General features: G+C 41.4%; 2 protein-coding genes across 4 annotated transcripts in view; both read right to left on the bottom strand.

Annotated features, from left to right (window-relative positions):
- rhbdl3 (rhomboid, veinlet-like 3 (Drosophila)) overlaps positions 1–8,855 on the bottom strand; it is a 52,759-nt gene extending 43,904 nt beyond the window's left edge. Inside the window, exons 1-2 of one of the 2 annotated variants that reach the window (XM_041035232.1) lie at positions 8,724–8,855; positions 7,854–8,529 (exon numbers count right to left, since the gene is read on the bottom strand). In XM_041035232.1, the coding sequence (XP_040891166.1) occupies positions 7,854–7,994 (141 nt within the window). In that variant the 5' untranslated portion in view covers positions 7,995–8,529; positions 8,724–8,855. Of the gene's footprint in view, positions 1–7,853; positions 8,530–8,593; positions 8,693–8,723 lie in introns of those variants that run through there. The other variant, XM_041035233.1, reaches the window with a different exon arrangement.
- Positions 8,856–13,434: 4,579 nt separating this feature from the next.
- Positions 13,435–26,153, bottom strand: rhot1b (ras homolog family member T1). 2 transcript variants are annotated; one of them, XM_041036826.1, is made up of 20 exons: positions 25,802–26,153; positions 24,992–25,050; positions 24,742–24,823; positions 24,619–24,662; positions 24,470–24,523; positions 24,252–24,304; positions 23,638–23,746; positions 22,141–22,242; positions 21,769–21,867; positions 21,480–21,588; positions 21,251–21,371; positions 20,702–20,786; positions 20,083–20,228; positions 19,822–19,922; positions 19,317–19,447; positions 18,981–19,064; positions 17,682–17,804; positions 17,375–17,577; positions 16,162–16,284; positions 13,435–14,794 (listed from the first exon to the last, which is right to left on the bottom strand). In XM_041036826.1, the coding sequence occupies exons 1-20, from the start codon at positions 25,836–25,838 to the stop codon at positions 14,677–14,679; spliced, it is 1,983 nt and encodes a 660-aa protein (XP_040892760.1). In that variant the 5' UTR covers positions 25,839–26,153; the 3' UTR covers positions 13,435–14,676. The 2 variants fall into 2 exon arrangements, with proteins under 2 accessions (XP_040892760.1, XP_040892761.1); XM_041036827.1 differs by lacking the exon at positions 16,162–16,284.
- Positions 26,154–26,837: the final 684 nt, after the last annotated feature.

Genomic DNA, 26,837 nt, shown 5'->3' with positions numbered 1-26,837 from the left:
ATGAATGGACCTGAACTGTGTCTTTGATCCCTGGAGGATCAGAGTGACAGACTGAAATACGAAGCTGGAGGCTGTCTAACAGTGCTGCTTGACTGGTAAGTTGAGGGTAAGGAAGACCTTCCTCGACTTACACTGAACAAAAGGAGTCTTGCTACCACGTGTATACCCAAAACAAACAAAGTAATGATCCTTTCTGGCACATACACACTAAATCTGTCAGAGTGCTTCAGCAGAGGTGCTTGTCAAATGGTTGAGCAGTGTCTGAAACCTGGTCCCCCTACACATTTTTGACACTGGAACTGGCAGGAATTTCCAAAATCAATAATCCAGCAATCGCAGCCACTTCATACAGTGATTGGCCAGACGTGTGGAGGCCTGAGAGTAAGACTTTTTGTGAAAGTGGGACATATACAGTTAGTCCCCTTATCTAAAGGATTACTGCCTGAAGCACTGTCTTGGGTTGTGTGGCAGAAAAGCTGCCCTTCTCTAGAACACAGATGACTCTATTATCATAAAAAGTGATATGACTGCATCAGCACAGGAATTCATGCTCACCTGATTAACAGGTAGCGTTTATAAACTGCAATCAAATCACTGACACTATTACTAATACAGTAAGAAAAAACACATTAATAAGACTAAGTGCAGAAGAGGACAAGATGGAGGTGTAGCCAGATGAGACTCAGCAATATAACCTGAGCCCAAGTCTGTTCATAACAGACACAAATTTGCTGCTTGAAAAATAAATGAGTAGTGATGAGAAGATTCACACATTTTCTTACGGTGTCTGCATTTCAGAGTGGACAGAGATTTTTTTTTTCTCACATATCACAACACAAGGCATCACTCAGGTTGGTAAACTGCAATGACAGAAACATGATTTGCTTCTAAACTAAACTAGGTTACAGCCAGACGTGACACAGACATGTAACAACAATCACAAAAAGGGAAAAAAAACATGCTAATCTCCTTGATCAAACCCTAATTTGATGTTTTCCCAATGGAGCCCTCCAGTTTTTGTGGCATTGTTATAAAGCTGATGAACTATTGTGCGGTGAAAGCCATGAACTGTAAACAGAGCTAATGAAAAGAGATGAGATGAAAGCGTCAATGAGCAGCCCGAGACTGAAGCCTCTTCATATCTGCAGTGTCATCCACTTAACTCTGATGGGGAATCAGACTTCAGAACAAAAAGATGAGAGACAGAGAGACAGAGAAATGGAGGTAATATGTGAGTGGGGCATGAAAGAGAAGACAGAGAGCAGACAAATCAGAACTAATTTGTGCAGGAGCCCCATCAAAAGTCACACTGCCACTGGTCCTAAAAGGCAGCTGGCATACCTGATTTCCAGCACACAACGCTTATTCAGCGTTTATTGTGCGCTGTCACTTCAACTGCCCTCCCTTGACCTCGAATAATGGATTTACATTTTTAGGCCTGGTAGGTACAAACACACTGTATGCACACAGAAACACACAGAAAGCATGTGAAGGTTCCAATATCACTGAGCCATTCAACTATCAAAAGAGACACTTCGATTTCTGCCACCGCTGTTATGAGTTTGCACACTGTAGCCAATTACGGATAAACTGGCACATCCTCTTTCTCCCATTTACAGATCGACAGGCACAGCAGCTATTTTTACCGCTGCATAAAAGCGGAGACTGTTTTCACACACCGCCAACTGGAACTGTGCCTTTCATTAAGGAAATCTATTTAGAGCTGAGTAGGGGAGAGGCAGGGGAGCGGGGAAAGATGAGCTCTGATTAAATCTTTCAATGAAAATGTTTGAGGCTCTGTCTGTTATTTCATCATTACACAGCCTGTGTGCTTTTTAACAGAATGGGTTGGGTGTTTTTTGCTGCCTGTAACTGCTTTCACAAAATCCAAGACAACACAGTTCAATTAGACCACAGTGGGTTATCGCCATGACTCAGCTAGTGTCAATCACTGGTGTAGTGTTGGATGAGCAGGTCAGCAGACTGTGACCCCACCATCTGTGTATGCGTCAATGGCAATTAGGCTGATAAGCACATCAGTATAGCATAGATAATATGGATAAAAGAGGAAAAGACCAAAGAATCTACAAAGTACGATCGAAAGAAACCAAAGAAGAGAGCAGCTAATGGAAAAATTTATCTTACTAGAGTGACAAAAAAAGTGCAAAAAAGAAAAAGAGTACAAGCATGAAATATTTGGGTACAAGATTATCATCAGTTGTAAGTAAAATATCCTTTTCTACTAGGTGACCTCTTCTCAGATTTCAGAAAATTCTAACGTTTATAATGTCCAGGTTCCTTTCAGTCTTTTCCTCACCTGAGTGTTTGGACTGGTGAACCTGAAACTTTCTTTCTGGATCTAAGAAAAGCAGCGTCCTCACCTGCTCCTACTCCAAAAAGCCAAATTTATTTGCTGCATATCGTCTCTGCTCCTGTTGCCGTCAGTAATTGCAGTGACCACTGTCACAACCTCGTTGTCTAAACCGCCTTTTTCTTTTAATGTGGGTAAAACTGACAGGGTGTGGCGAGACCAGGGCGAGACATGCTATTCCTGCATGCAACAGTTAACACAGCTGAGGGTTCCCAGTTGGCTTATCTATTAAGTACCAGTTACCTGGGCGGTGGACCATTCACTCGAAGTACACGAGGGTGATGCCAGCTGTGCTGTGCACGGGATGTTGAGGCGAGACGGTGCTGCCAGACAAGATGACTTTAAATAATGACCTTCCTTTTCTCTCAGCCATGGCCACTGAATGTTTAACTAACAAGCTCATTGAAATGCACGACAGGAACTCTGGGAAACATGAGTCCCACCGGGAACAGGTGGCTTCCCCACCACTGAATTTCTGTTTGTTTTAATTAATGACGTTAGCTGGGCTATTTTTACGCCAGACCTCACTGTCATTAATTTAGGTAAGAGGTGATGGGAGGATGATTGACGGCATTTCTAAAAGGCCTGAAAGACTTTTATTTGTGTGGTTCTGGAGAGGAATTTGGGGATCACAGCTCACATTCTCAGGCTTTTCCATGTTACCAAGCAAGAAATGAAAGGGGAAAGATTTTCATGGAAAGTATGCAGCCATGTGAAAGTGTTTAATCACTAAGCTCCTGCGGGTGCGTGCGCAGAGCATTTCAGCATGCCATTGGAAGCAGGCTGTCAACACAAAGACAAATGTGGACGCATGTATGGATTACACACACATAGCTCAGAGTCAAAGAAATGTTACTGTTCACTGATCTTTGTAGTGCTTTTACTCTTCTAACACAACAATAAACAAAAAATTCCTGTTGCAAGGCTGCAGTGAAAAGCCATCTGAGTAAAAAAAAAAAAAAAAAAAGCAACGCATATTTCTACAGGACTGAAAAGCTTTTCCACCACAGATACGCAGTCTATGGTTTGTGTACATGCTGTCTCTACAAGTACTTCATCTACTTTGAGTTGAGCCAGATCTGTAAAGCTGGGGACTTCCATTGTGAGGCTTTATAAGCACTGGGACATTCCCAGTCCTCTTGGATCATGACTTTGTGTGTCTGTGCTGTAGGTGCAGCCCTTTATAATCCACCTTGTACAAAATCACTCTCCAGACCAAGGGAATTTAAAGACAAAGAAGCCTTCTAGATTTCACTTTTTAGTTATGAGAAGATGAGAAAATGATGAAGGTAAAAGACAAAGAGTTCTTGTAAAACGTTTCTGATTTAGCTCCTCCACTCGCAGTATTACAAGGAAATCCATCTGACGTGCTTTCCCGGGGAGTACAAAACAGCTGTGTTTGGTTCATTTTGGGGTGCGATGTAAACATGCTTAATACGGTTTATCAGATAAATCCTGAACATAGAGTGTGGTCCATCCTCAAATCCCCAGAAATCCTCAAAAAAAAACCAAAACAAAACATGAAGGGACTTTAGCAAGTGTGTGGATCAGTCGTCACAAGCATGGACACTCAACAGCAGACTCTGTTTCTTCTTTTGGATCATACACATACTGTCTGTAATCAGGCTGCAATGGTTACAGTCTTTCCAGATTGGTATGTGTGTGAGTGTGTCTAAAGGACAAATGGAGGCTGGGACACTTTGATTATGAGGGAGAGAGAGAGGCCAATGCAGCTGCTATCTTCCTGACAGCATCTCCTCTGCTTCATTAGACGTCGTCTCTGTCTGTGTTCAGTCCTCATGTTTGTTTCAGGCGATGAGGAACATGAATCAAAGCATTCTGAGGTTTGCTCTCTTACTTCCTGCACGCTGAGGAGGAAAGCACTTATACAGCAACAAAATCCTCTCCGGGGACGGGAGAGAGGAGTGAAGGGGAAGGCGAACAGAGCGACGCAGCACTTTGATTCCGATGGTCTGAAGCCTAGAAACTGATAGCTGTACGTGCCGAGCTCACATGGGAGCCTGTAAAAATGATATGATGGGGAAGGTTTTGTACACAGCCCAAATTGCTTTAAAGAAGCTGGAGGGAAGCCATAGTCAAGAAAGATGAATGAGAGAAGATGATCCTGTCTTTCCTCTGCTGTGTAAACATCCCTGATGGGATGGACAGAATAGAATCTGCTCTGCATGTGACAAGGCAGGGATGCCAGAACTGATTAACAAAAGAGATGCATCATTGTCTTCATCTCTGGACATCTTGTTCTGCCAGTGTATTACAATCACTGGAACATTTTGTTCAAATGAATAAGTTGCAGCCACTAGCTATAGAAGGTCAAATTGTGGTTTTGGAGAACACTGAAAGGGTAGAGAGCATGCCCGAAAGGCACAAGTTCGTACAAAGCACAGTCCGACCACATCTAACAACAAGAACGTTTATAGTTATTCAGAATGGCTGCGCTCAATGGCTGCATGAAAAGCCTGCCATCGTGGAAAGGAGTGAGACGCAATTAATTGTACAAAAGGAGATAATGCCCCCCAAATGTCTTGGCAGATGTCGTCCATTGATCGAAGGGTTGGCAGTTCAACCCCCAGCCTCCTCCTGTCCACACGTCAAAGCGTCCTTGAGCAATACACTGAAATCCAATTGCTTCTAAAGGTTAGAACAGCACCTAAGCCAGCCATCAGTGTGCGCCTGTGTGTGTGAATGGATGAATAAAATTTGTAAAGCGGTTTGGAAAAAAGTGCAACATAAAAGCAGTCCATGCAGTCAGTACTGTGTCATTCTTCACATTATTTTGTTGATGTGTTATTTTATGTCTGCCCCTTCATAACACTGGCAAATAAACTAAACTGTACATTACAATGGACTTGCAGTAGTAGTGTGTATCTTTGCATTATGTAAACAAAAGTCTAGATCTTGCTCTTTGTTTTCAAGTACAGTCTCTTCTCCATCATGTAGTGGCATATGTTTCCAGCCTGGTTTAAACTATTTATTTTCCTGGTCTTCAGTGGCCCATCATTTCTCTTCCTTAGCCGCTTCACAGAAGCTGGGGGTCTCCAAGGTCAGCCCCTTGACAAATGGAGCAACTCATTGTGAGGAGGAAGGAGAAAAGGAGAATAAAAGAGTGAAAGGACATTTGTTGCTGACGGACTGGGCAGTGACCTCAACATTTGGACAAACCCACATTTTTTTTTAGACCAACGTCCACTTGAGGAAACTCAAAGCTGCGCGGCACACATAAAGACAGCGGATTGAGAGGCCCACTTAATGCCTGTCCATAGAATACGCTCCATTACTAATACACACACAGAGACACATGCACCACACCCTGGCTATCCTTTCCCATAATCCCTTGGGACCTCAGTCTCCCTCTGAAAGAGTGAGCCTGACACGAGCCTCTGACTCAACCCTACACATCCCCGCTAACCCCTGCACACACACACACAAGCATACGATTCCCTCCCAGGAGAAAGTAGGGGGCCCCAGGGCGGGCAGGTGCTGCAGCAGCCCCACAGAGTGGCTGTGCATGTATAAATGTGTGTGTGTGTGTGATAGTGGGGGGCCCGTTTGCCGTCTGTCAGTCCAGCCTGCCGCTTGCATGATCAGCCGGTCTGTGTTTTTCTTCTCCTGGGGTTTCTTGGCCGTATCTGTGTGCTGCATAAGTGTGTGTGTGCGTGTGTTTCTTACAAGAACGGTCTAACAGATCAATGCATCCAGGATTGTGTATCACCCTAATAGCATTATTGGGGTCAATGTCAGCGGACGACACACCCACAGCCTCCAGTGTGTTCCCACTCCTCTGATGCACTCGCCTCTACATGAGTCTGGTTTGATGTTACGACGTGAACACTGCTCAGCCGGCAAAGGATTTTAAAGCTGCACTAGGCAAGATTTTGATCTAAAAATACATTTGTCTAATCAGCCTAAATCACAAACTGGGGCTGAAGGAGAGAAGCCAGTGCCATCTCCACCAGCTGAGACCCAACAGATTTACCTCATTTAGCCAAATAAAATTCTGGTGCCAAATATATTCACCCAAAGAAAGCAACAGATCAAAAATAGATCAGTGATATAAAAACTATGAACAGACGTGAGTGAACACTTGAAAAATAGATGTCTTCACCACTGTTAAGTAAGATTTTTCAGGATGCTTTAAGCAGCACAGATCACAGATCACAGATCAGCAGGTCTGACAAACATGATCGAGCTTTGTGAAGCCAGGCACCATCATGGTAAATAACTTCTGGACACTGAAGGTAAAATGTTTCTGACACTTTGTACCAGTGTGCAAAAGTTTCCTAGTGCAGGTTTAAGTCACTTCCATTAGTGATAAAGCCAGTGTTACGGCACAATTACAATGTCAAGGTCATGATACATGGGAAAATTTGTTTAAAAAAAAAAAAAAAAAGAAATCACACAATTGTAATTTATCGGTACAGCACTAAATGTTGATATTTTTCACATTAAAAAAATGTAAAACTTTATACTGCTTTTCTGTTGCAGCAGATGCTTATGGTGCTATATTGCATCTGAGGTCTTCCAAAATCTTCCCCATGTTTCATGACCTTTATGCAGGACACTGCGGTGTAAACACATCTGTGTGGCTCCAAGCTGAAAACAGAGATTAAGTCAAAGGTCACGTATGGTTCACACACAGATGAGCACCTTTGAAGAAAACACTGCTCCATAATGAGTGACACATGCAAACGGAAAGAGATTCAAGCCACTTTAGCTTGCAGTACATACCTTGTCAAACAGAGACTTCCATTGCTGAGACAAGGAAAGAGAGAAAAGAACAGCAAGCAAAGAAGTGAGTGAGAGCAGGAGGTGGAAAAAAAGAAAGAAAACTCAGAAACAGGTGCCAAAGTGGAGAGAAGCACCTGTTTGGAAATGATGAACTTGGCCAAAAGGACGTTCCTCTCTGTGTGCATTTGCCTTAATTGCAGTCTTGCATTGACATCCTGTTTTTATCCAATCATTGTGGTCAATGAGCCGCAACAAAGGATAATAAGGTACCAAAGTGTTGATCATTATGTGTGAGGGCTCTCTTATAGTACATTACATGTAAGTCTGAGACAGGGAGACTGGCAGGTGTGTGCATGTGTGAGTGTTGTCTCCCTTTGAAAATATAAAAAACCCACAATGTTCCAAGAAAGGATGTGTGGTGTGTCTGTGGCAGCTACTGTCATTGTCCGGAAATACTTTTCTGTATTTTGAATCCCCTCTGGTATCAATGCAAAACTCTTGTTATGATGAGTTACGCCACGAAATATAGACAGACTAAATAACCTTATTAAAAAATGTTTGGCTAATGTTCATATAACATCCTTCCTCATAAAATATAAATACACTGTGTGACTTTGCTTCTGTGTAAAATAAAGTGAAGGTCCTGCTACGCAGTTTATAAAAAATGTGAAATGGTAACAGTGGTCACTTGTGCACTCCAGGTCGCTAGTGTGTGTGTGTGTGTGTGTGTACTTACGTCCTCTGGAGCCACGGGAAGGACGTCGGTACTTTCCAAAACCTCGATCTCCTCGCCCTCCGCGTTGGCCGCCACCGCCGGCGAGGAGTTCAGCGGCGCCTCCCGGGTTCCGCCCGTCATCCTCGGGCTGCTCTTCTCCATGCACCCGCGGGGAGCAGCGACTCAGTCCTCAGGAATGACTCCACATACTGTAGTTCACAGTCCCATCTCGCTCCCAACATGCGTCAGCAACGACAGAAGGTAAAAAAGCAGAGCATCATTCCCGTTTACGCATCCCTTCAAGTCAGATCTTTCTTGGATTTTGGACAGTCAAATAAGTCCAGGTGGGAATGTAATTACCGCTAAATAAAAAAAAAGAAAGGTGTGGGAACTCAGGGCACTTCCACATAAACCGGACAAACAAATCTTCATCCGCAGAGGAAAAGTTGATGTGGTAATAGTTTGGAATTAGTTCTGAGGTATAAGGTCCGTCTGCGGTGTCACACCATTGTCCACCACATCGTTAGTCAGCAGTGGCAGAGGTTTGCAGGGCTGCCTGAACACAGGCAGCGGTCCAAGTTTGTGAAGCAGGGGACGCACATTTGCAGAGCGAGTCTTTTCACTTTGAGAGATGCAACGCAGCAGCAGCAGCAGCGGCGGCGGCGGTGGTGGTAGTAGTAGAGGAGCGCATATCCATCTGAAAGAAAAAATGACATCATCAGACATATCACAGAGATAACAAACCGGACTGGATGACGCACATGTCTCAGATGGCGTCTCCATCCAGGGGGGAGCCGGTGAAAGTCGACTTAAACAGCGTGGGCAGAGTCACATGGCACAGTCAAAAAAAAAGTCCCGGCAAGTGCCCAAATTTTTGGTGCGTCATGATACCTGGCACGCTGTTTTCTGCCGGTCGGCGGCGCAGAGCGGGGACAACTGTCTGTCTTCTCCGTCGCGTGCCGGCAGGGAGCCTCAAAGTGTGTGTGGTGGTGGGGGGGAGGAACACGCCGACCGCCTCCGCTGGGACGGCTGGTTCAGCTCCAGGAGACGCCGGGGGACTCTGCTCCAGCCGCATGCGTCCTTACTGGCACGGAAAGAGAGAGAGAGAGAGAGAGAGAGAGAGAGAGAGAGAGAGAGAGAGAGAGAGAGAAAGGGAGAGAGGGAGGTGGGGGCGGAGAGATGGAGGGAGAGAGGGGAGGTTGGGAGATATTTGGCCCGCGGTGAGGAGGGATCACCAGCCACTCCCGCTCCGGCTCAGGGGCTTCGAGGAACTCTGGGTCCCCGGGTGAACAGCTGGCTGTCACTGTCTCACAGGCTCAGAGGTTGTAGGTCGTTAGGTCATTTGCGCCCGATGAGGAAGCGCAGCAGTTGTACAATGATATGGAAAAATACTACACCAGTCAAAACGGACAGCACATGTAACATAATATAATAAAAATGCTTTATAGATCAGCTAGAAACCTTTAATTAGAACAACTTTGGGTTGGCAGGTGGTGAGAAAAAAAATCTATTTGGCTGGGTTATCATTTCTGTTTGGGACTAATGTAGTTATAAATGTTAATATCTACTACATGTTTTGTACAATAATTCATCCATCTGCAGTTGTAAATATTAATAAGTTGCCAAAATGAACAGACTTTGGTCCTATTACTCTACAAACCTTTCCCAGACGCTAAATGATCTCATGATTCACTGGAATAGTCTTTTTATATATTTGCATTTTATTTGGATAGTCCAACTCAAATTCTTACTTACAATCAAATGAGCATAAGGTGTCAGTTAATGAGGTGGAAAACAGTCAATATAAAGTGTGTCAGGGTTCGTTTTTAGGATAAAAAAAACTTGTGCCCAGATTATACATTTTGGGGTTATGTTACAGTGGATTCAAAAGTATTCAGTATTCATTCAGACTGATGGGCAAAAATGGCAATTTAAACATTTTTAAAAAATCAAATCTACAACAGTAAAATGTGTGAAAAGTGAAAGGGTCAGAATACTTTCTGAAGCCACTGTAACACCACAGTTAGAGTCTATAGAGACTGAGCAAATAGACGTTTAGTTGGATTTTTTTTTTTTTTTTTTTTTTTGAGGATTATACAACTGCTAGGTTCATCTGTTGGTCTTGTGTATCTCCTGTATAAATGGCAAATCAGTATAATATCCCTGTGTGTTATTCTAGTGAGTCTTTGCTATTCAGGTGTGAATTAAAACAGGAACAACTCTGTTGGAGATGAGCGCCTCCAATCAATCATTGCACCATCTTCTAGTCTGTGCATTTTGTCCAATTATCGATCAATACTTTCCAAACGCAGTGCAAATATGATTAACACCTACATCCTACAGACTGTTAAATTCATTTGTAGCTAGAGGTCACAGTAATTCTTGGATATAATTAATGTCACGTTTTAATCTATTCATCTTGTTTACAGCACAGATTTGATGCTTTGCTGTATCGCCACACAGTTTTCAGTAATTCTTTAGGTGAAATTCATGTCTTGCTGTTCACACTCTTTGGATACAAAATTTTACTTATTGTAATCAAAATGCTTTGCTTATTTGTTTAAATTGTGCACTCGTTTAAATACTTTGATTTTATGTGTCCTGATAATTATTCCCGTTCATAGTTCCTGCTGCAATGGCCCAATTTCTCTTTCGGGTTCATTCACATTTAATGTGATCTCATCTCATGTTAGAAATACTAATTAATCATCTCCCACAAAAACAGCCTTCATGAATTCTGAAATTGCTTGCTTTAAAAGCTCAGAAAGAAGGGAGTGCCCAGGCTTGTAAATTCCAGGTTGTTTTAGGGAATATAACTGTCCCCTCCAGGTCTACTGCTACAATCACCCAAATGACGGGGCCCCATTTCAGACAAACACCTACCTATTACCTCTAGAGACATCAAACAAGCCTAATAGTTGGGTGGAAGCCATGTATGAGGAGAAATTATGTGATGGCGGTGTGGTCCGCAGTGTGTAGGTTGATCAGGATCCTTCTAGTGAAACTCCCCCCGGTACACTATGTGATAGCATTGCCATGGAAACAATACGGCCAGTTGATATTTTTAACCCTGGGGGTCTTTTCCTGACTCCTACATGGCTGTGTTAGGTTAAAGTTGGAGTGTGTTGTGTTTTCAAAAAAAGACCCAGGAGCAATTCCCTGTCAGTGATCAGAGGTCAACAAAGTACGGCCAAATGTTTGGAGTCTGTATTTTCATGTGGTCTTTCATTGTAGGGAATAAAAGTTTTATGGAATTTTGTTAATTTTTTGTGGCATCACCTAAAAATCAGAGCTGTACAATTAACAGCCACGAAATAATTCACTTTTTGCTCATACTGATCATCATTAAAACATAAAAAAACTTCACTGCTACAGTGCAGACAATGTTAGTACATGGGTGAGAGTTGAGGGACTGAATTGCTGTTCTGTTGCACATTCATTATAAGAACATAAAGACTTAAAGGGATGTTCAATTTGCCTATGCAGCGTGTGTCTTATGTGCATAAACGCAGCTGAAATCTAGTATCTTCATAATTAAAACAACTAATTTTTTTTAACTGGTCCAGGAAATCCATAAACAAACAGGACGGAACTGCACTAAACTACTTTGTATGGTGAGAATGACTAATAAAATTAAAACTGATCAAAATTTCTTATTTGGGTAACAGTGAAAAAAACTGAACTATGAAGTAATTAAATCAATTAATGAATAAACCTTGTCACAGTCTTCCTAGGACAGATCTTTCATATTACCAAGGAGTGAGAGGAATTATATTCTCATTAGCTACAGACACCAAGGGAATTTCCATTAAAAGCTGCTAATTGGACGAAATAAGCTTTGACGTGGCTTGCTTTCGCAAGTCATGTGCTAACACCAGCTGAAGAGCTGCAACATGAGAGGCAGGGAGAGATGACAGAGGTGGACTCGGTAATGAGGGAAGGGAGTGTGAATAAAAGGAGAGAGGCAGACAAGATATACAGCAAGAAAAACACCTGCTATGTGAGAGAACTTGGCTCATGTATAAATTAACAGCTGGGGAGTATTGCTTTCTTTTAACAGGAGTCTCTCTTGAAGCTGTTTGCAAGCACTAACAGTTTTCAGTGGTTCCCAGCGTTTCCTGTGTGACTTAGCCCTCTTGACACACATTGCTGAACTCCAGTACCTTTAAAATTGGACATTTCACAGAATTAATTTTGTTAAAGTGAATATTGTTTTTTCCTCACAAGTGAACCTTCAGGGTTTAAGTTCGCAGGTTACACTTTGAGCAGCAGATACTTTATGTTTGAACCATTTATCCTCTACTTTTGGCTTGCTAACTATTTAAAGCATCACTTTTATCTAACCATTTCAACTGTATATCCATCACTTTTATCAACATTTAGCTAAAATCTATGCTGGCTTGCTAACTTTCAGGGCATCCTCAAGTGCAACAGGTGGTCTTATATGTGTTACAGATAGCTCAATATGTCGATATACATTTTTGTGATATCAAATCATAATTCTCTTAAACTGAGCTACCTCCATGTATCATGTATCACGTACACTGTAAAAACCAAAAAACCTGTGGCTGGGAATCACTGCTCTGAGGGCTGTGTCTAATGCATACACACCTTTAGACTACATTACTGGTATCAACAGGCTGTGCTAGCAGGGACTTCATTTTCATGGTTAAATGGGAGCTCTCATGCAGCACAGTGTCTGACTGTCTCACATACAGATACTCATTAGTGAAAGAACCAGTGGTGCTTAAAATGTCCTGAGAAAGCAGCTGCACCAGACTATTCAGTTTCAGATCCAGTCCAAAAGCAGTGTATGTTAGAACTAGCTTGTGGGCCTCTTAGACCCTCTTCAAAGGTCCCAGGGTACTGCTCTGATCTAACACAATTTTGGGTTCTGCTTTGCTGGTTAGTGTGTGAAAGGTATGAAATAAGGTCTGGAAGATAAAGAAAATAAAATTTGAAAGAAACCAGATGATCCTCTTTGCCACATATCTGCTGCAATATCTTGATCATATCTTTGTGCGATGCTGGAAGAACAATTAAATAATATATAATTATAACTTAATCCATACATATCTGATATTCTTTAAAGTGATTCCTAATGCATCTCTTCCTATATACAAGCCTCACAATGTACAAATGTCACTGACTACGTCAACGTGATCTCACCCGGATCCATACTCCCACCTCAGACAGGCTCATTATGAAAACTGGTGTCCTTATCTAAATACATAAACAAGCCTGAGTCAGTTCGACACTATATTTTAAAACATACATTGCAGGGCAACTGATTTTGTTATCCACTAGTTACAAGATTTTTTTAAACAATGCTGCCCTCTTGTGTCAGATACAAAAGCCTAGGAAAGAAGGCGTTTGTGTCAAATAATTGGGAAAGTTCCTTTTCATTAATTGAAATACACTCTCTTGAATTATGTTCATTACATACATACATGATCCTTCATCACAACAGATGTCCGTAGATTACTGTTGTGCAGAAACACAAAAAAATGATCAAATTTCCTTAATTTGATGACTGGAAAACAAGTAACGTCCACATCTTCAAATCTCTAGATGGCAGGAATAAATTCCATCAGACCAGATGTAACAGACATATTTGTTTATTGTAAACTTTTGGAAAGGCAGGGCTGAGAGGATACACCAAACCGAACCTTGTGGCAAGCTGTTACGGTTTATATGGAAATTAACATCTGGGGCCACATTTTTGCATCTTCTGCCATTAGGAGAACTGACCAGGAATCACAACGAGGATCAAACGACCGTCAAACGTCACTATGACTCAAGACACAACTATCCTCTGTTCAGCACTCCTAAAAACATAACTGCAACCCTCGGTTATAGCGAACAATGTAGAGACGTTGGCACAGCCATTTTTTTGTAAAGGAAACCTGAAAATACTGGAATGTGGTCGGAAATTCGGAAGCATGCAAAGACAAAACATAGAGGATGGCTGTACAGTGTAAATTTTTGATACCTTAGCTTATAAACACACATACACAGACGACCCGGCAAATAAAGTGATCAACATTTGAAGACGAGAGAGAGAGTTGAAAGAGAGCCTTCATTCCACACATTCACATCTGCCAATGAGACACTGACATGCTCAGAGGTACAAATTTGAAAAAAAAAAAAATGTGCGTCCAAGTGTTTGGCCATGAAAGACAAACCGTTATTCTGTCAGTGTGAGAAATCGATACTAATGTTTGTGCAAGTTCGTGACCTGGCTATTAGTGTGAGTCAGACACGACCCTTTTGGACAAAGAAATGTAGAGTCTACTATGTTATGTACATCATTTACATATTGTTCAGTCGAGTAAAAGCATCAGTTCTATCGCATACTTCACATATCGCAATCCCCAGTTGCAAGAGACACCGAGTTGTTCATCAATTCAAACAGCAAGCAACCAAAAAAATAGCTCTATTTGTAACTCACTCATATGCATCTCACTACAGCTCATCAGCAGCTTAGTCTCATTTTTTTTTATATATAAATCTAAATATTTTTGCTTTACTTTCCAAATACTTGCAGACAAACAGATAAAGCAAATTAGCAGTTTTGGTAGAAAATTAAATATTTTTCACTTATCCCCCAAGAAGAGAAAATTACAGTGGAAGGAAAACGCAAAAAGAAAGTCTGCTAAGGTAAGTTTCCACACATTTTCTTCCCGCAAAAAACAAACAAATACATTTAAACTACAAAACTGTGACAGATTTTCCATAAGTTTTTCATTTACTTAAAGCAAACAGGAAAACCTAATGTTGTGACCGGTCAAAATAGCTTTATATGTACCATGGGAAAAGTAGGATGGACCCAAGTGCTCGAGGATCACCGTGGTTTGAGCAGCACCCTGTACATGGTGAAGCCCAGCACTGCAAACACTGTGGCCCCGACACTTGCTCTGAGCCAGAAGGTCGAGCTCTTCAGGTCTGCTTGGCTCACGTGTCTGTTAAACAGAGAGGATCGAGAAAGATAAATACAGGGACAGAGTGAAAGGAAGGACAATAAAGAAATAAAGATGAAAATAAGAGATGACAAAGACAAGGATGAAAGAACCCAGATAGAGTAAGACAGATTTGCTACTTCACAGATTAATATAAGTGGGTCAGAGCTGACTGATCACACATCAGCCCCTTTGCACAATCAACTGCATCATCTAAACCAAATTCACAAAATTAAACAACTATTTCTCTTAACTAATAACTCTCAAGTTTGAAACTAAAGCGATGAATGAAAATCTCAGTAGAGAGGTGTGCCTACAAATGGCATTGCAAAAATAAAATTTGCATGAAGAAAATAAGAAAGAACCGAACAGAACAACGATGGAACCTCTAAATATGAAGATGCTGAAGAAAAAGCCAATCAAACAGATGAGGGACATGCAGGATTATAGTTATGACATGAGACAACAAGACTAAAAATGAGTTATGACATCTCTGTTAGATGAGACGGCTGAGCAACGGTGACATGAGCAAAGAAGACAACTACAGGGAAGCTGACACCAACCGAGCGACAATGGGACAGAAATCAAACACGGAAAAACCTCCTTCCAATCCTTACACAGAGAGTTTGTGAGCAATATCGAGATTAAGAACAAGAAAGAAAAAGAGAAAGCCAGAAGAAAATGTAGATGCCAAAAAGGATTGTTGGAAAAAAATGAACAAAAATTTAAAAAAAGCACTCTGAGAACATGAAATAAACAAAAAAGGAGAAAGATGCCAGGGAAATGATGTCCTAGAGATAAAAAAAAAAGTATAAAAGACATGCTTCAACAGTGAATCACAGAATGAAAAAAAAAAACAGAGAAAAGCTGTGGGAAGATGGTATCTAAGCAAAACTAACAAGAAATCAGAGGTTAAGGCAGCCTGCAAACATTTAGTCACAAAATCTGCAGCTACACTGAAAACCCGTGTTACTGTTGTCCTGAATGAAAATAGAGACAATATTCACAGAAGACTTAAAGATTTAAATGTCTGACTTTTAATTTAAAGTCACCAATATTAAACTAATCGGTCATATAATATGATATTTCACTGTACCATTGTATATTACAGTAAACAGTATCTGTGTTTGCAGTGATGTTTGAAGTTTTCCCACCCTCTGCAAACATTAATATCACAAAACATTTGCTGGCAAGAGTCACTTCTATTGGGTGGAACTGGCAACAGCCTGCTGTGCTAACGTATTGGTTGAATGGCTCAAAATCAAACAACTTAAAAAAAACGGCAGACTGAAAAAGAGGAAATGATTGACAGGGTGTTGATGGTAACATGTCACAGAGGTAAAGAGAAGTTCGTAAGAGGTAAAGAGGACCTTCTGAGTATGACAGCGTAGAGTTTGGCCCTAACCGTCTGCAGCAGCTCAGAGTTGAGGAAGTTCTGACACAAGCAGAAGGTGCACCGGTTACAAGTGCACATGCAGCGCAGCCGGGCGTGGCTGAGGAGAGATCCGGGTAAGACACACCCACAAAAAAAAAAACAACACACACAAACAAAACCAACACACGGTGGGTTTAAACAGCACACAGCAGCAAATGGGACACACACAAGACAAACAAGGGGAAGAGAGGGGGGGAAAAAGTTAAAGAGTTGAAAGATGCCTCCACCATTACATGAGTCCAATGTGTCTCATCCCATGAGAGCCTGAAATGTCTCTGCTGTGAGATATGTTCAGGAGAATGGGGGGAATTCAGTACACTAATCACTAGGATGTTATTTCTACTTGACACCACAAGCGGAGAAAAATGAAGGGAAAGTAAATTAGAAAAAATGTTTTTTGTAATATTGTTAAACCAGCCGTTTAAGGACTGCCCAAAAAACAGAGGATGACATTGCTGCATCATTATGGCAGCAGTAAATTCCATAAACTAATTTTAATTTACCAACACTTCCCCTGACAAAATGCTGGAAGCAAAAATTCCTTCTGCTACATAACATTATTGAAAAGGTATGTGGAAAAAAAAACTAAATACTTTCATATTAAATGTTTGCAATGTAGATAACTGGGCTCTAGATTAAAGTCCCCCATGATTTAATAATGTGACTGTTTGACTGTGTGATGTACAGAGAGGTTATCCGTGCTGACAACTTGACTGCGAGAGTGTGAGCCCCAGGGAGAGATCGACATTAGTGCTCTGCAGGGAGACCTGTTTAACTACAGAGCAAAACACTGTGGCATCAGACTGAAAGCAACACGTCCAGAGGGCAGTGAAGTGTATTAATGCAGGTAGACTGAAGAACACGATGTCAGATACTGAGACGTAAGAACATCCCCACAGGGAATACGTCTGTTCTGAGTGAGGAATTACACAGAGTAAAGCTTTGTATTTAAACTGTAAACTGTGTTGAGATGAATCCTAACCACAAAATATGAGTCCTATCATTTGAATGACATTGTAATCCGGTCAATTAAAATGCATCACTTTAAATGACTTTTTGGAAATAAAGTTCTTAAATCAGTTAACTGTGATACCTAATGTGCAGAAACACCTAGCGCAAGTTTAACTCTATGTCAAGTATGTACATACGGGTACATGGCCATCGTGGTAAGTTTGGTGTAGATGTCTCTGCTCGGCGCTGCTGCTGTGTTACAGGTGAAGGACTGTGGAGGTGGCATCTTGTGCCTCCTACAGAACTCCAGAGGACTGCAGCCATACATCTGTTTGATCTCTGGCAGGTCTGACTTCGCTGCTATCATCATGCACGGTATCTTGCTGTCCATGAAGTATTGCTGAGGGAGGAAGAGGGAGGCTGATGAATGGTTGTGTTTAAGATATTAAGTGAGTGAACGCTTGTCTTTTGCTGTAACGCGAGCCAGTGTGCACACAGCTTTACCTTGAAGACTTTGGCGCAGTATTCAAAGGAGTAAGGGTTGCTGACATCATAGACCAGGCAGACAATATCACAGGCCATATCAGCATCAGACAGGTAGTCAAAGTCAGGGAACACTTCATGAAGCTGCAGAGGTGAGAAGAGGAGAGGAAGGGCTTCTTTAAAAGCTTAACATAAATTGAGAAAAGCCCCTCTAACGTCAAATCCACGACGATGAGCTGAGAGTTAGAAAAACACTGCTGATTTAGGGAATGATTAGCCCTCGGTTTGATAGTTGCCAACGCTCTTTCTATCACTTACGCCAGCAGTAGTGGCCTAGTTTACTACAGCCATTAAGTGACATATTAATGGATAGCATTAATGGATGGTGGAAGACCTGCAGGGAGAGTTTGTCCGGCTTTTTTTTCATCCCAGTAGCTCGGTCGGCAATCGCAATTGCAAGTGCATGTTGTTTGAACAAACGGACCTCTTATCATGAATACACAATGAATATGGATTACTGCAAGCTTTATTTGTTTGTTGTTGCAAATAAAACGCAAAGTATCTTATTTTGAGGATGTTTTACTGATGCAGAAACACCACAGCATTTATGCTCCAGTTGTTTATGAGAGTAACTAATGCTGCATAGTGTTTCCCAGCATAGAAGAAAGTTTCCCACACAAGCAGTCCCGTGGGTGAAACTTTCTTCAAAGATAAAAAAACAGTGACAACAGAAAAAGAGAACAGATGAATGCTACATCTCGATGTGGCTAGCAATGTAACGCTATTTCAGCCATTGTGGTTTAACAGCTAAGTTTGTCTAGCGACAAGTAGTCATTCTGCAGTGTGAAAACGTTCAACATTTTGCCTAAATCTCCACAGCTGCACAAAAACAGCCATATTTCAGTTGCTGGGTATTGTAATAACACATGCAAACACTACTGTGTTTGCACTTTTGCGAGTGAGTAGTGCAATGCTAAGGCTTTTGTCAAGCAAGTCGAAATGCTTGCTTGACAAAAGCACTAGATGAGCATGATAAGTAGCTTATATATACAGCCAGATAAGTACAGCCAACCTCAGGCTGGGCTGACCTTGATGGTTGACAACCTCACACACAATGCACACTGGTACATATAAATACATATTGTAGTTTTTATTATTGTAGCACAATGAAATGTACTGTAAGTACAGTATTAGTATATTTTATAAATTAGTATTATTATAATTATTGTTTTTAGCACTGGAAGAGATTCATTCAGACACAACTCACAACTGCAAAACTTGCTAGTAACTCCATTAATATTTGAGGTATCTGATACTCACAAGAAGGTATTTCTCCTGGCCGTAAACATATGTTGTGCTGATGGCGTAGTAGGATCGGTGTTCCTCTCTAATCATTTTTTGGACCTGAGAGGAATAAAGATCAGATTACAACGTGAGGTAAACTGTGGTCTAACGCAACAATTGGAAAAAGGTATGCAAGTCTATACTCATACAATCCCTCATATTGCAAGAAGAACAAGTGAGTTTCCATAGTATGTAACTGTGAGATGTGACAGAGGAAATATACGGATATCTGACCTGAAATATTTCAATAGAATAATATTTTATAAATAAACAAATGTGTGTTTTCATTACTGGTGTTTATGTTGGTTTTACCATGAGGTTTCTACCCAGGAAAGCTTGGAGGAAACCACTCTTGCCGCTACCAATATCTCCAAAGACATTACAGCGGAAGACGTTGCGCTGGGTCTGCTTCTTCTGCAGGTCAATCTTCTTATCTCTGGTCACTGCAGGGGGCAAACCGCACACAGCCATCAGAGGATCAGTTCAGTTCAGTTTAGTGTGCTGTACGCAGCACACGCCTGCAGTCAGTCAGCAACAGCGTGCAGTTTAAACTGCTTCTTCTACGGCTGATCTTATGACAGAGTTGACTAACTAATGGGATTACTGAAAGTGAATGTTACTGAATGTGATTACTGCACACATGACTGTTGAGTAAAATAGTTAAAGGGCTTGTAAAGCAACTTACATTTATAATAACTACATCAGAATTTTCTTTACATAGGCAGTTTTGTGATATTACAATCAAGACTACATAGATCTGCAGCTCATCATGTAGCTAAATATTAACTAATATGGAAAAGAAGGTGTTATACAATACCTGTAATTCCTGATGCTTGAGACTCCTGTTCAGCAATTATTGAGTAACCAAGGTAACCCAAATACTCCAGGCATCGCTGGACGTCGAGATATGTTGTTAGTCTGAACAAGAGAAAGTCAGCTATATGGGAGATCCATTACATATTGTAAGCTGCCATCTAACCAACAGCATCTTTTTTGATACTACCGCGAGACGATGCCAAAGTCTGAAGTTTTTAAATTCTACACATAGTGGCTTTAAATTAATTAAATACCAACTTACGTCCACTGGGAGAGGTACCCCTGGTAGGTGATCCAGCCATTGTCATTAGTGCAAACTGTGTTATTGACATCTGGACCCCAGGGCATGTAGGGAAAAACATCAAACAGGTCCCTCAGCTCCTCTGGCGACAAGGCACAGTCACGGTCCTAACAGACACAAAGATGGTTGTTCAGGAAGGTAATCTAGGCCAAAATATAAAAAAATGATGCTCGAGGACAGGAAATATTTCAGGTGGGATTTTAAGGGGGATTGTAAACTTAATTGAACTGCACTTGTTCAGTAGATTTCAGGAAAGTAATTAACTCTATTTGCTGCTTGTCAATCTCTACCTGAGAAAACAAACATGATAGAGCGAAGCACACAATCACTGTGACAGAAAGCAGATCTTGGCACAAGCTGCAGCTTTCACTCTTTGACTTTCATTCGAACCTCGCAGCTAATGCTCCTGTCAATCCTGCCTCAGTGGCAAGAAGTTAAATCACGCCTCAGCAGGTGGTCAGCGTTGGCTGTGGGAGGGTATTTTGGTTTTGCACGGTGCTGGACACTGAGCGGCTTCTTCTAAGTGCCTCTCCGGGGCAGAGGCTAATGTAAATAAAGAACCAGGCGTACAGGATTGTACCTTGTCATGTTTGTCAAAGACGCTCTGGAGGAAGAGGTAGGCATTGTGGTTGAGCTCTGTGGTGCAGTCTGGAGGAATTTTCAGTCTGGAAAGAGTTAGATATCACAACGCACAGCCATCTTTAAAAACATGAGATAAACAAACACTATTACAAAGATTTTTAAAAAGTTAAAGTTCACAAACAAAGGTGGTAGTGGGGTTTGATCGGGGCTCCTCGGTGGACATATCAGCAGGTGAAAATGTGCATTCATTCTACCATGCTAAAAACTAACTGGCTGAATAAGTGAATGTAGTATCTAATTAATAACACTGACAAAAGCACCATAAGTTATCATCTCCTTGGAAATAAAGACATTGATACACTTTCATGTTTGTTTAAACTTAACCAAAAAGGGGAATATTATATTTGAGAAAAATACAGCATTACCCTAAGAAACAAGAATAGTGTGAGTAATAGTGTGACCCTCATTCACACAGAGGGAAAACATTTGATCGTGAAACAAGGGAGAAAAAGGTGCCTGGTGGTTGTCTGAAAAAACGGAGACTCACGGTGGGAAGAGGTAATCCTGATTTAACTCCAGGTCATCGTCGTATCCGAACCTCCTCAGCACAGTCCAGGTTGTTTCGTGACGACCTCGTTGAATGAACAGGGTGTGGAGGAACAGGAAACCTGGAACGGAAAGAAACACAAAACAACACAGTCAGAGATAATGTGACTGCAGTTTTGTTCATGTTTTTTTTTAAAAAGTGAAAATGAGGTCAGTCCATTTTTCCCTACCTTTCAAAGTGAGTCCATTATCACACACTCCATCGTTCAAATTCTTCCTCACCACGTTTTTTACATCCTCTAAAGCCTGAGGCTCTAGTGGGGTGTTGAAGCATGTCCGCTATGAGAAGACAGACAAAAACATCAACGCCAGTCAAAACCAGCAAAAAGATCACTGCCCACAAGCAAGGGAACGGATTTCACCCCAAACATTAAGAAACAGTAGTGTAAGACTAAGCTGAAAATTCTTTTTAAAACCATGATTAACTTTGTCAGCTACAACATTCAACAGGTGATTTACCTGAAAGAAGTTGAGCTCATTATCATTGAGAATCCCGTCATTGTCCAGGTCAGACACTTTGAAGATTCGAGTGAGAGCTTTTACACAAAGCGGCTTCATCTGGAAATCAAAGAGAGGCAAATCAAAAGTTACTTCAACAAAAATATTTCACATTTTGCTGAAGTTCAGTTCACATCCAAAAGCAATATATTTAATTTTTAGACAGAACTGTGGGCTTAAAATGAGTGAGACATTCAAATATTGTGCTATATAATTACTCAAATGTAAATTTATAGAGATTTTTAAATGTAGGCCTTGATGCAAAACAAGCTGACAACCCTTCGATCACACAAACAGTAGTGCTGAATTTGCATAGTTTATTTTTGCTCTTACGTCTTTTTTCTCTGGACAGTAGAGGGGACCAGTGGGGTGCAGAACTGCTTTTTGGGCGTAGTAGAACAATTCTGATATGTTCTTCAGGTTCTTTGCTGAACACTATAAATAACACGAAAAGGAAGAATAGAATTTGGTTATACATACATGAATATGGACTTTCAATGCTGCAGTGCACTTCTAAACAACCTGCACATGTACAAGTATCAGCAGCGACACTGCAATGTGTCCTGGCAAAACAAGGCCATTGCTGTTTACTTACCTGTCTGTGCGTGTGTGTATATGTTTGTATATACTGTACAAGTGTGTATGTGAGAGCTAAGTCAGGGCCAGACAGGGTATTAGCACACAGGATCTGTCTGAGCGACACGCCTGGTCTAATTAACCAGTCTGAAAAAAAAAAACACAGGTGACTCCCTGTTAGCAGTGTTAAAGAGTGACACAGGGTTAGGTCACCAGACGGTGAACTCTGCACAAGCACAATCAGAACGGCAAGAATTCTCACATATTAGGAGCTGGTTCATCGTGCACAGACACCTCACATGCAGCATTTCTCATGATGTGGGTTTGAGGTAACTTGTTTGAGGTATGACTGCTGAGTTTCCTCTTTGCAAATACAATATGTAGTGCACGTGTATAAAGTTGCATCCACAAAGGAGAAGACAGCGGTTGTCAGGAAGTATAAACAAGCAATGGTATTGACAAAACAGTCAGCTGGGTTAATGTATACAAACTAAACACTGACAACATTATCTGTAGGCTGCAGACTTCCCAAATTTGGCAGTTCAGAGTTCAAAATCGCATCGCTGACAACAGACAAAGTGACACAGTGTACATGAGAAACACATGTTCTGTTTGCTTGACAGTGAAGACCATAGGCATAGACACATACAATAATAGCAAAGGCTGTAAAGGGCTTTACTTATAACACTGGGTTACTACATATGTCACTGTCAATTAAATATCACAAGAAAAGAGAAACAGAAAATATTATTAAAATTGGGTTTAATCTGTAGTTATTCTATTTCTATACTGCCCTCGTAAAAAAAAAAAGAAAAACATTTAATTCTGTTTATTGAGATTTAATGTTTCTGCTTTAACTAATGAGTCTTCAGCAGATTCATAAAACCCCTAAGAGTACTAAAGATAAACCAGAAACGTAATGAGGGTAACCTAGAAACAAGCCTGTTCCTCTTAGCTCCAACAAAGTTCAGTTTTCACCCAACAGTTGTTGAACTGTCATTTTTCTTCCCCTCTTTATGCTTTGTTTATGAGTAAGCAACAGAAAAACATATTAATTTCCATTGTATGTTTCTGTCACTTTTTCCTCCTTTGAACTGAGTTTGTCTGTTGTCTGAATCAACAGCTTTGCTACTGTACGAAACTTGTTGTATTTATCAGGCAAATCAAAATGATAATGCTTTGCTCTACATTCACAACCTTAACTTTATTGTATTACTACTGAGCAAGAGTGAAACAGAGTGGTCAGTCTCTCACCTCAACACATGTCTCTATCTCACTGTACTGGTTCATTATGGGCAGTATGGTCTCCATGCTGCTGTGTTCCACCAGGTCCGACTTGTTCCCCACCAGGATCAGAGGTACCCTGGACACATCACCACAGCATTGCATTAACGCTGATAAATTACATCAAATTTCAATTTGAACAGTTGGAGCCTGCAAATAATTCAAAAGAGCACTTTTCTTCGTACGTATTTATTTTCCCTCTCCTAACGGCAGTGACTCATCTCACAGTGAGAAAACCACAAATCTAGAGGCTGAATCTGCTCATGTGAAATGCTGCACTTCCACACTGCTGCTCCCTGCTCACAGTGAAGCAATTGTGAGACATTTTCCACCATGTGACAAAAGGTCATCACTTCAAGCACTAGCAGAAAGTTTCGATGGTTGCCCTCTTGCTACAGAAAACGGTCTTTTGCAGACTTTCCATTGGGCTGATTGCGCATTAGGAGCTGGCTATGCTGTGACATGCTCATAGACAAGTGGAGAAACAGGCACCTCGCTGCCACCCCGTATTTCATTAGCTCAAAAATGAGGTGAAAAAAGAAAACTCTGGACTATTTATACAAAAACTTTATACAAGTTCAAACCTGCTGTCCTTGTCCGTGTTCTCAGTAATAAGGGGGATCCAGTGGCTGGTCACCTACCCAGATGAAAATAAAGGCAGAAAAGATAATAACATAAAAATAAGTTATTTTGAAAGACAACTCCTAATTTATGAGTCACGCAGTAACATTGACAGTCCCACATGTAAAGTTAACTGCAATACAAACAAATTATGGAAATGCTAGCAGCAGAGCTAACTCACCTTTTCTATGGACTTCTTGTTGTTGACAGAGTAGACAATGCAAATCACATTTGCCTATGAGAGAGACCAACACAGATGCCCATTAGGCTTCAGCCTGAACTCAGCACTTCTCGCAGAGTGCAACAGAAATGTAAAATGCACTGACTAACCTTAGAGATCTCCTGAAAGAGCTGCTCGTCTGTCTGCTCTGCCTCTGTTGGGGGAAGACAAATGTACTCCAGTTAAATCCCAAAAAGTGCACACACATTGAAAAAGTCACGGCCTTGAAGTACCTGAATAGTCCACAATGTGTGTGGGAACTCTCTCCGGTGTCACATCTGCAGGTATGGTGATTTCCTCAGCTCGGTAGGGCACCTAGGACGGATACAAGTGATACTCTATGCTATGGCTTTCAGAGGCATGTTTACAGCTGGCATCAATAACCCAGTCAAATCAACATCTGCCACAAAGGCAGGTATTAAGCGTGAAGTGGAGAGGCATCATCAAGGTTACCAATATCTGATATAACACATTTCTCCGTACCACATCTGGGAACTCCTCGCTGACCAGCGACATGATGAGAGATGTCTTCCCCACCTTGGCTGTGGAGGGAGGGAGAGAAAAGAGGAGTTTAGCATACCCTGAGCCCTTTTTGCTCAAAAACTCATTATAATTAATGTGAAAATGTTAGCCATAGGAACATGATTTATTTATTTAACATGGACGTGGTTATCATTGAGTTTCACAAGCTATTCAGGCTCAGAGACTGGAACACAGGTTTCACATTATGGACATCACAAAACCACAGGGAAATATTTAATCACTGGGTGTGATCTGGATACTGCAGCTCCGGCCCTGGCTCTGATTTTAATATTACTACATGAATTTGCACTGATAAACTCAAGACTTGCCATGACCTAAAAAAAACACCAAACCTTTTCATTCCCAACTGATCTGTTAACAATTTGAAGTTTAGGAAAACCTGGGGAAACAATTAGTTCTCACAACAGCTGGGCTTCCTGTGAAGAAGTGCCAATGAAGTAAAATACAGTAAGAGAGGCACAAAATTAAGAAATACGAGTAGCGATTATGGAAAAATATAAACTATATGGGCTTTGCTGTAGCTTATCTGAACAGAGATGTCAGTGTGCACTTCAGTGAAAATAAATTTACCTATTATTTTAATTACCAGCGGTTATGTAAGGTGTTAGGGCGAGTAAACTAAAATGAACACAAACCATCATCCTCGTCATGAGACACTGGTCTGGTTGTCAACATAAAGTGAACACCAGAGGCTGAACCTGCAGACAAGTCTCACCTGACCAGCACCACGTAAACCGCAGCTTTACTTACGCTCTCCCACTAATAATATCCTCACGTCCTTGCGCATCCTCTCCAGCGTCGACAACCAACTCGGTGAACCGGTCTGTGTGAAACATTTATGCTCCTGTCCGGATGAATGAGACAGCCCGGCCAGTTCTCCTCGGCCTGGCTCGCTTGCTAACGGCTACGTTCGCATTTCAGCTCCGGTTTACTCTGGTTCAGAACAGACGGTGCGCCGTGACAGCTTTGTACAAACCGTTAGATATAACGACACGTTTTTGTTTTTTCACTATATGCTACCTGCTACGAGGAGCAGCCGGTCAGTAAACAGTACTGCCTGTGTTGCTGCTGCTGCGTTGAGCCAGCTAACCCTACACACGAACTTGACTGTTACAGAAGCATTAGCGGGCGCTAGCAAGCGTGTGCTCCACCACGCCTCTTCGATTCAGCTGACTGTGTGAGGGCGAGCAAAGATCGTATATTACAAAGGAACACTCACTCATAAGCTTAGCAGTCACCCACCCTCTTGCCCTTCTAGCATGATCGTTGGAAGTCCCTTAACAGCAAGAACTATAACGACTAACTGTGACTTAGGATAAAGACAGGGATCTTAATACATGGTTGACTTCTTGGTGTGCTTCGCTGGATGATATTTCTGGTACCGGGAAAATGGCGAAGAGTGAGATGTCTTGTACTTTTCCCTGTTCTGCAGCGCCTTTCTAACATGCACCACCTATAGGTAAGAAAAAAAACCAGCAGCAACTCGAAGTTTAAGACCTGCAGGTGTCCTGCAGATATGGACAGCTACTGTAGGCTTTCTGTTATTGTTGCACCATACTTCTAAACAGTTGAAACAAAACTCTTAAGGCCTTCGTCTTTTCAGTTTATAATGTGCTGGCATTGCTGTCATTTAATTATTATCTAACTTGTTAGTTAACACTACAACATTAACAAATTAGCTAATAATTAAATGACCACAAATTAACGGCCAGGTCTCCTGTGGCAGTTGTCTAATTGGCCTGGTGGTTAATCCACTCTTATCTCTCACAAATAACCTCCCCATGAT

Source organism: Toxotes jaculatrix, chromosome 4 (genome assembly GCF_017976425.1).
Source record: "Toxotes jaculatrix isolate fToxJac2 chromosome 4, fToxJac2.pri, whole genome shotgun sequence".
Taxonomy (NCBI): Eukaryota; Metazoa; Chordata; class Actinopteri; family Toxotidae; genus Toxotes; species Toxotes jaculatrix.
The sequence above is the reverse complement of the archived record's forward strand: the minus strand, read 5'-3'. Positions and strand labels throughout refer to the sequence as shown.

Excerpts from the sequence above, each read along its gene's own strand:
- rhot1b (XM_041036826.1), bottom strand. The coding sequence starts at position 25,838 with ATGCGCAAGGACGTGAGGATATTATTAGTGGGAGAGC. Across the intron at positions 21,372-21,479 it reads TAATGGACTCACTTTGAAAG|GTTTCCTGTTCCTCCACACC; the intron begins GTAGGGAAAAAT and ends TTTCCGTTCCAG. Across the intron at positions 20,229-20,701 it reads TCTTTGACAAACATGACAAG|GACCGTGACTGTGCCTTGTC; the intron begins GTACAATCCTGT and ends TGTGTCTGTTAG.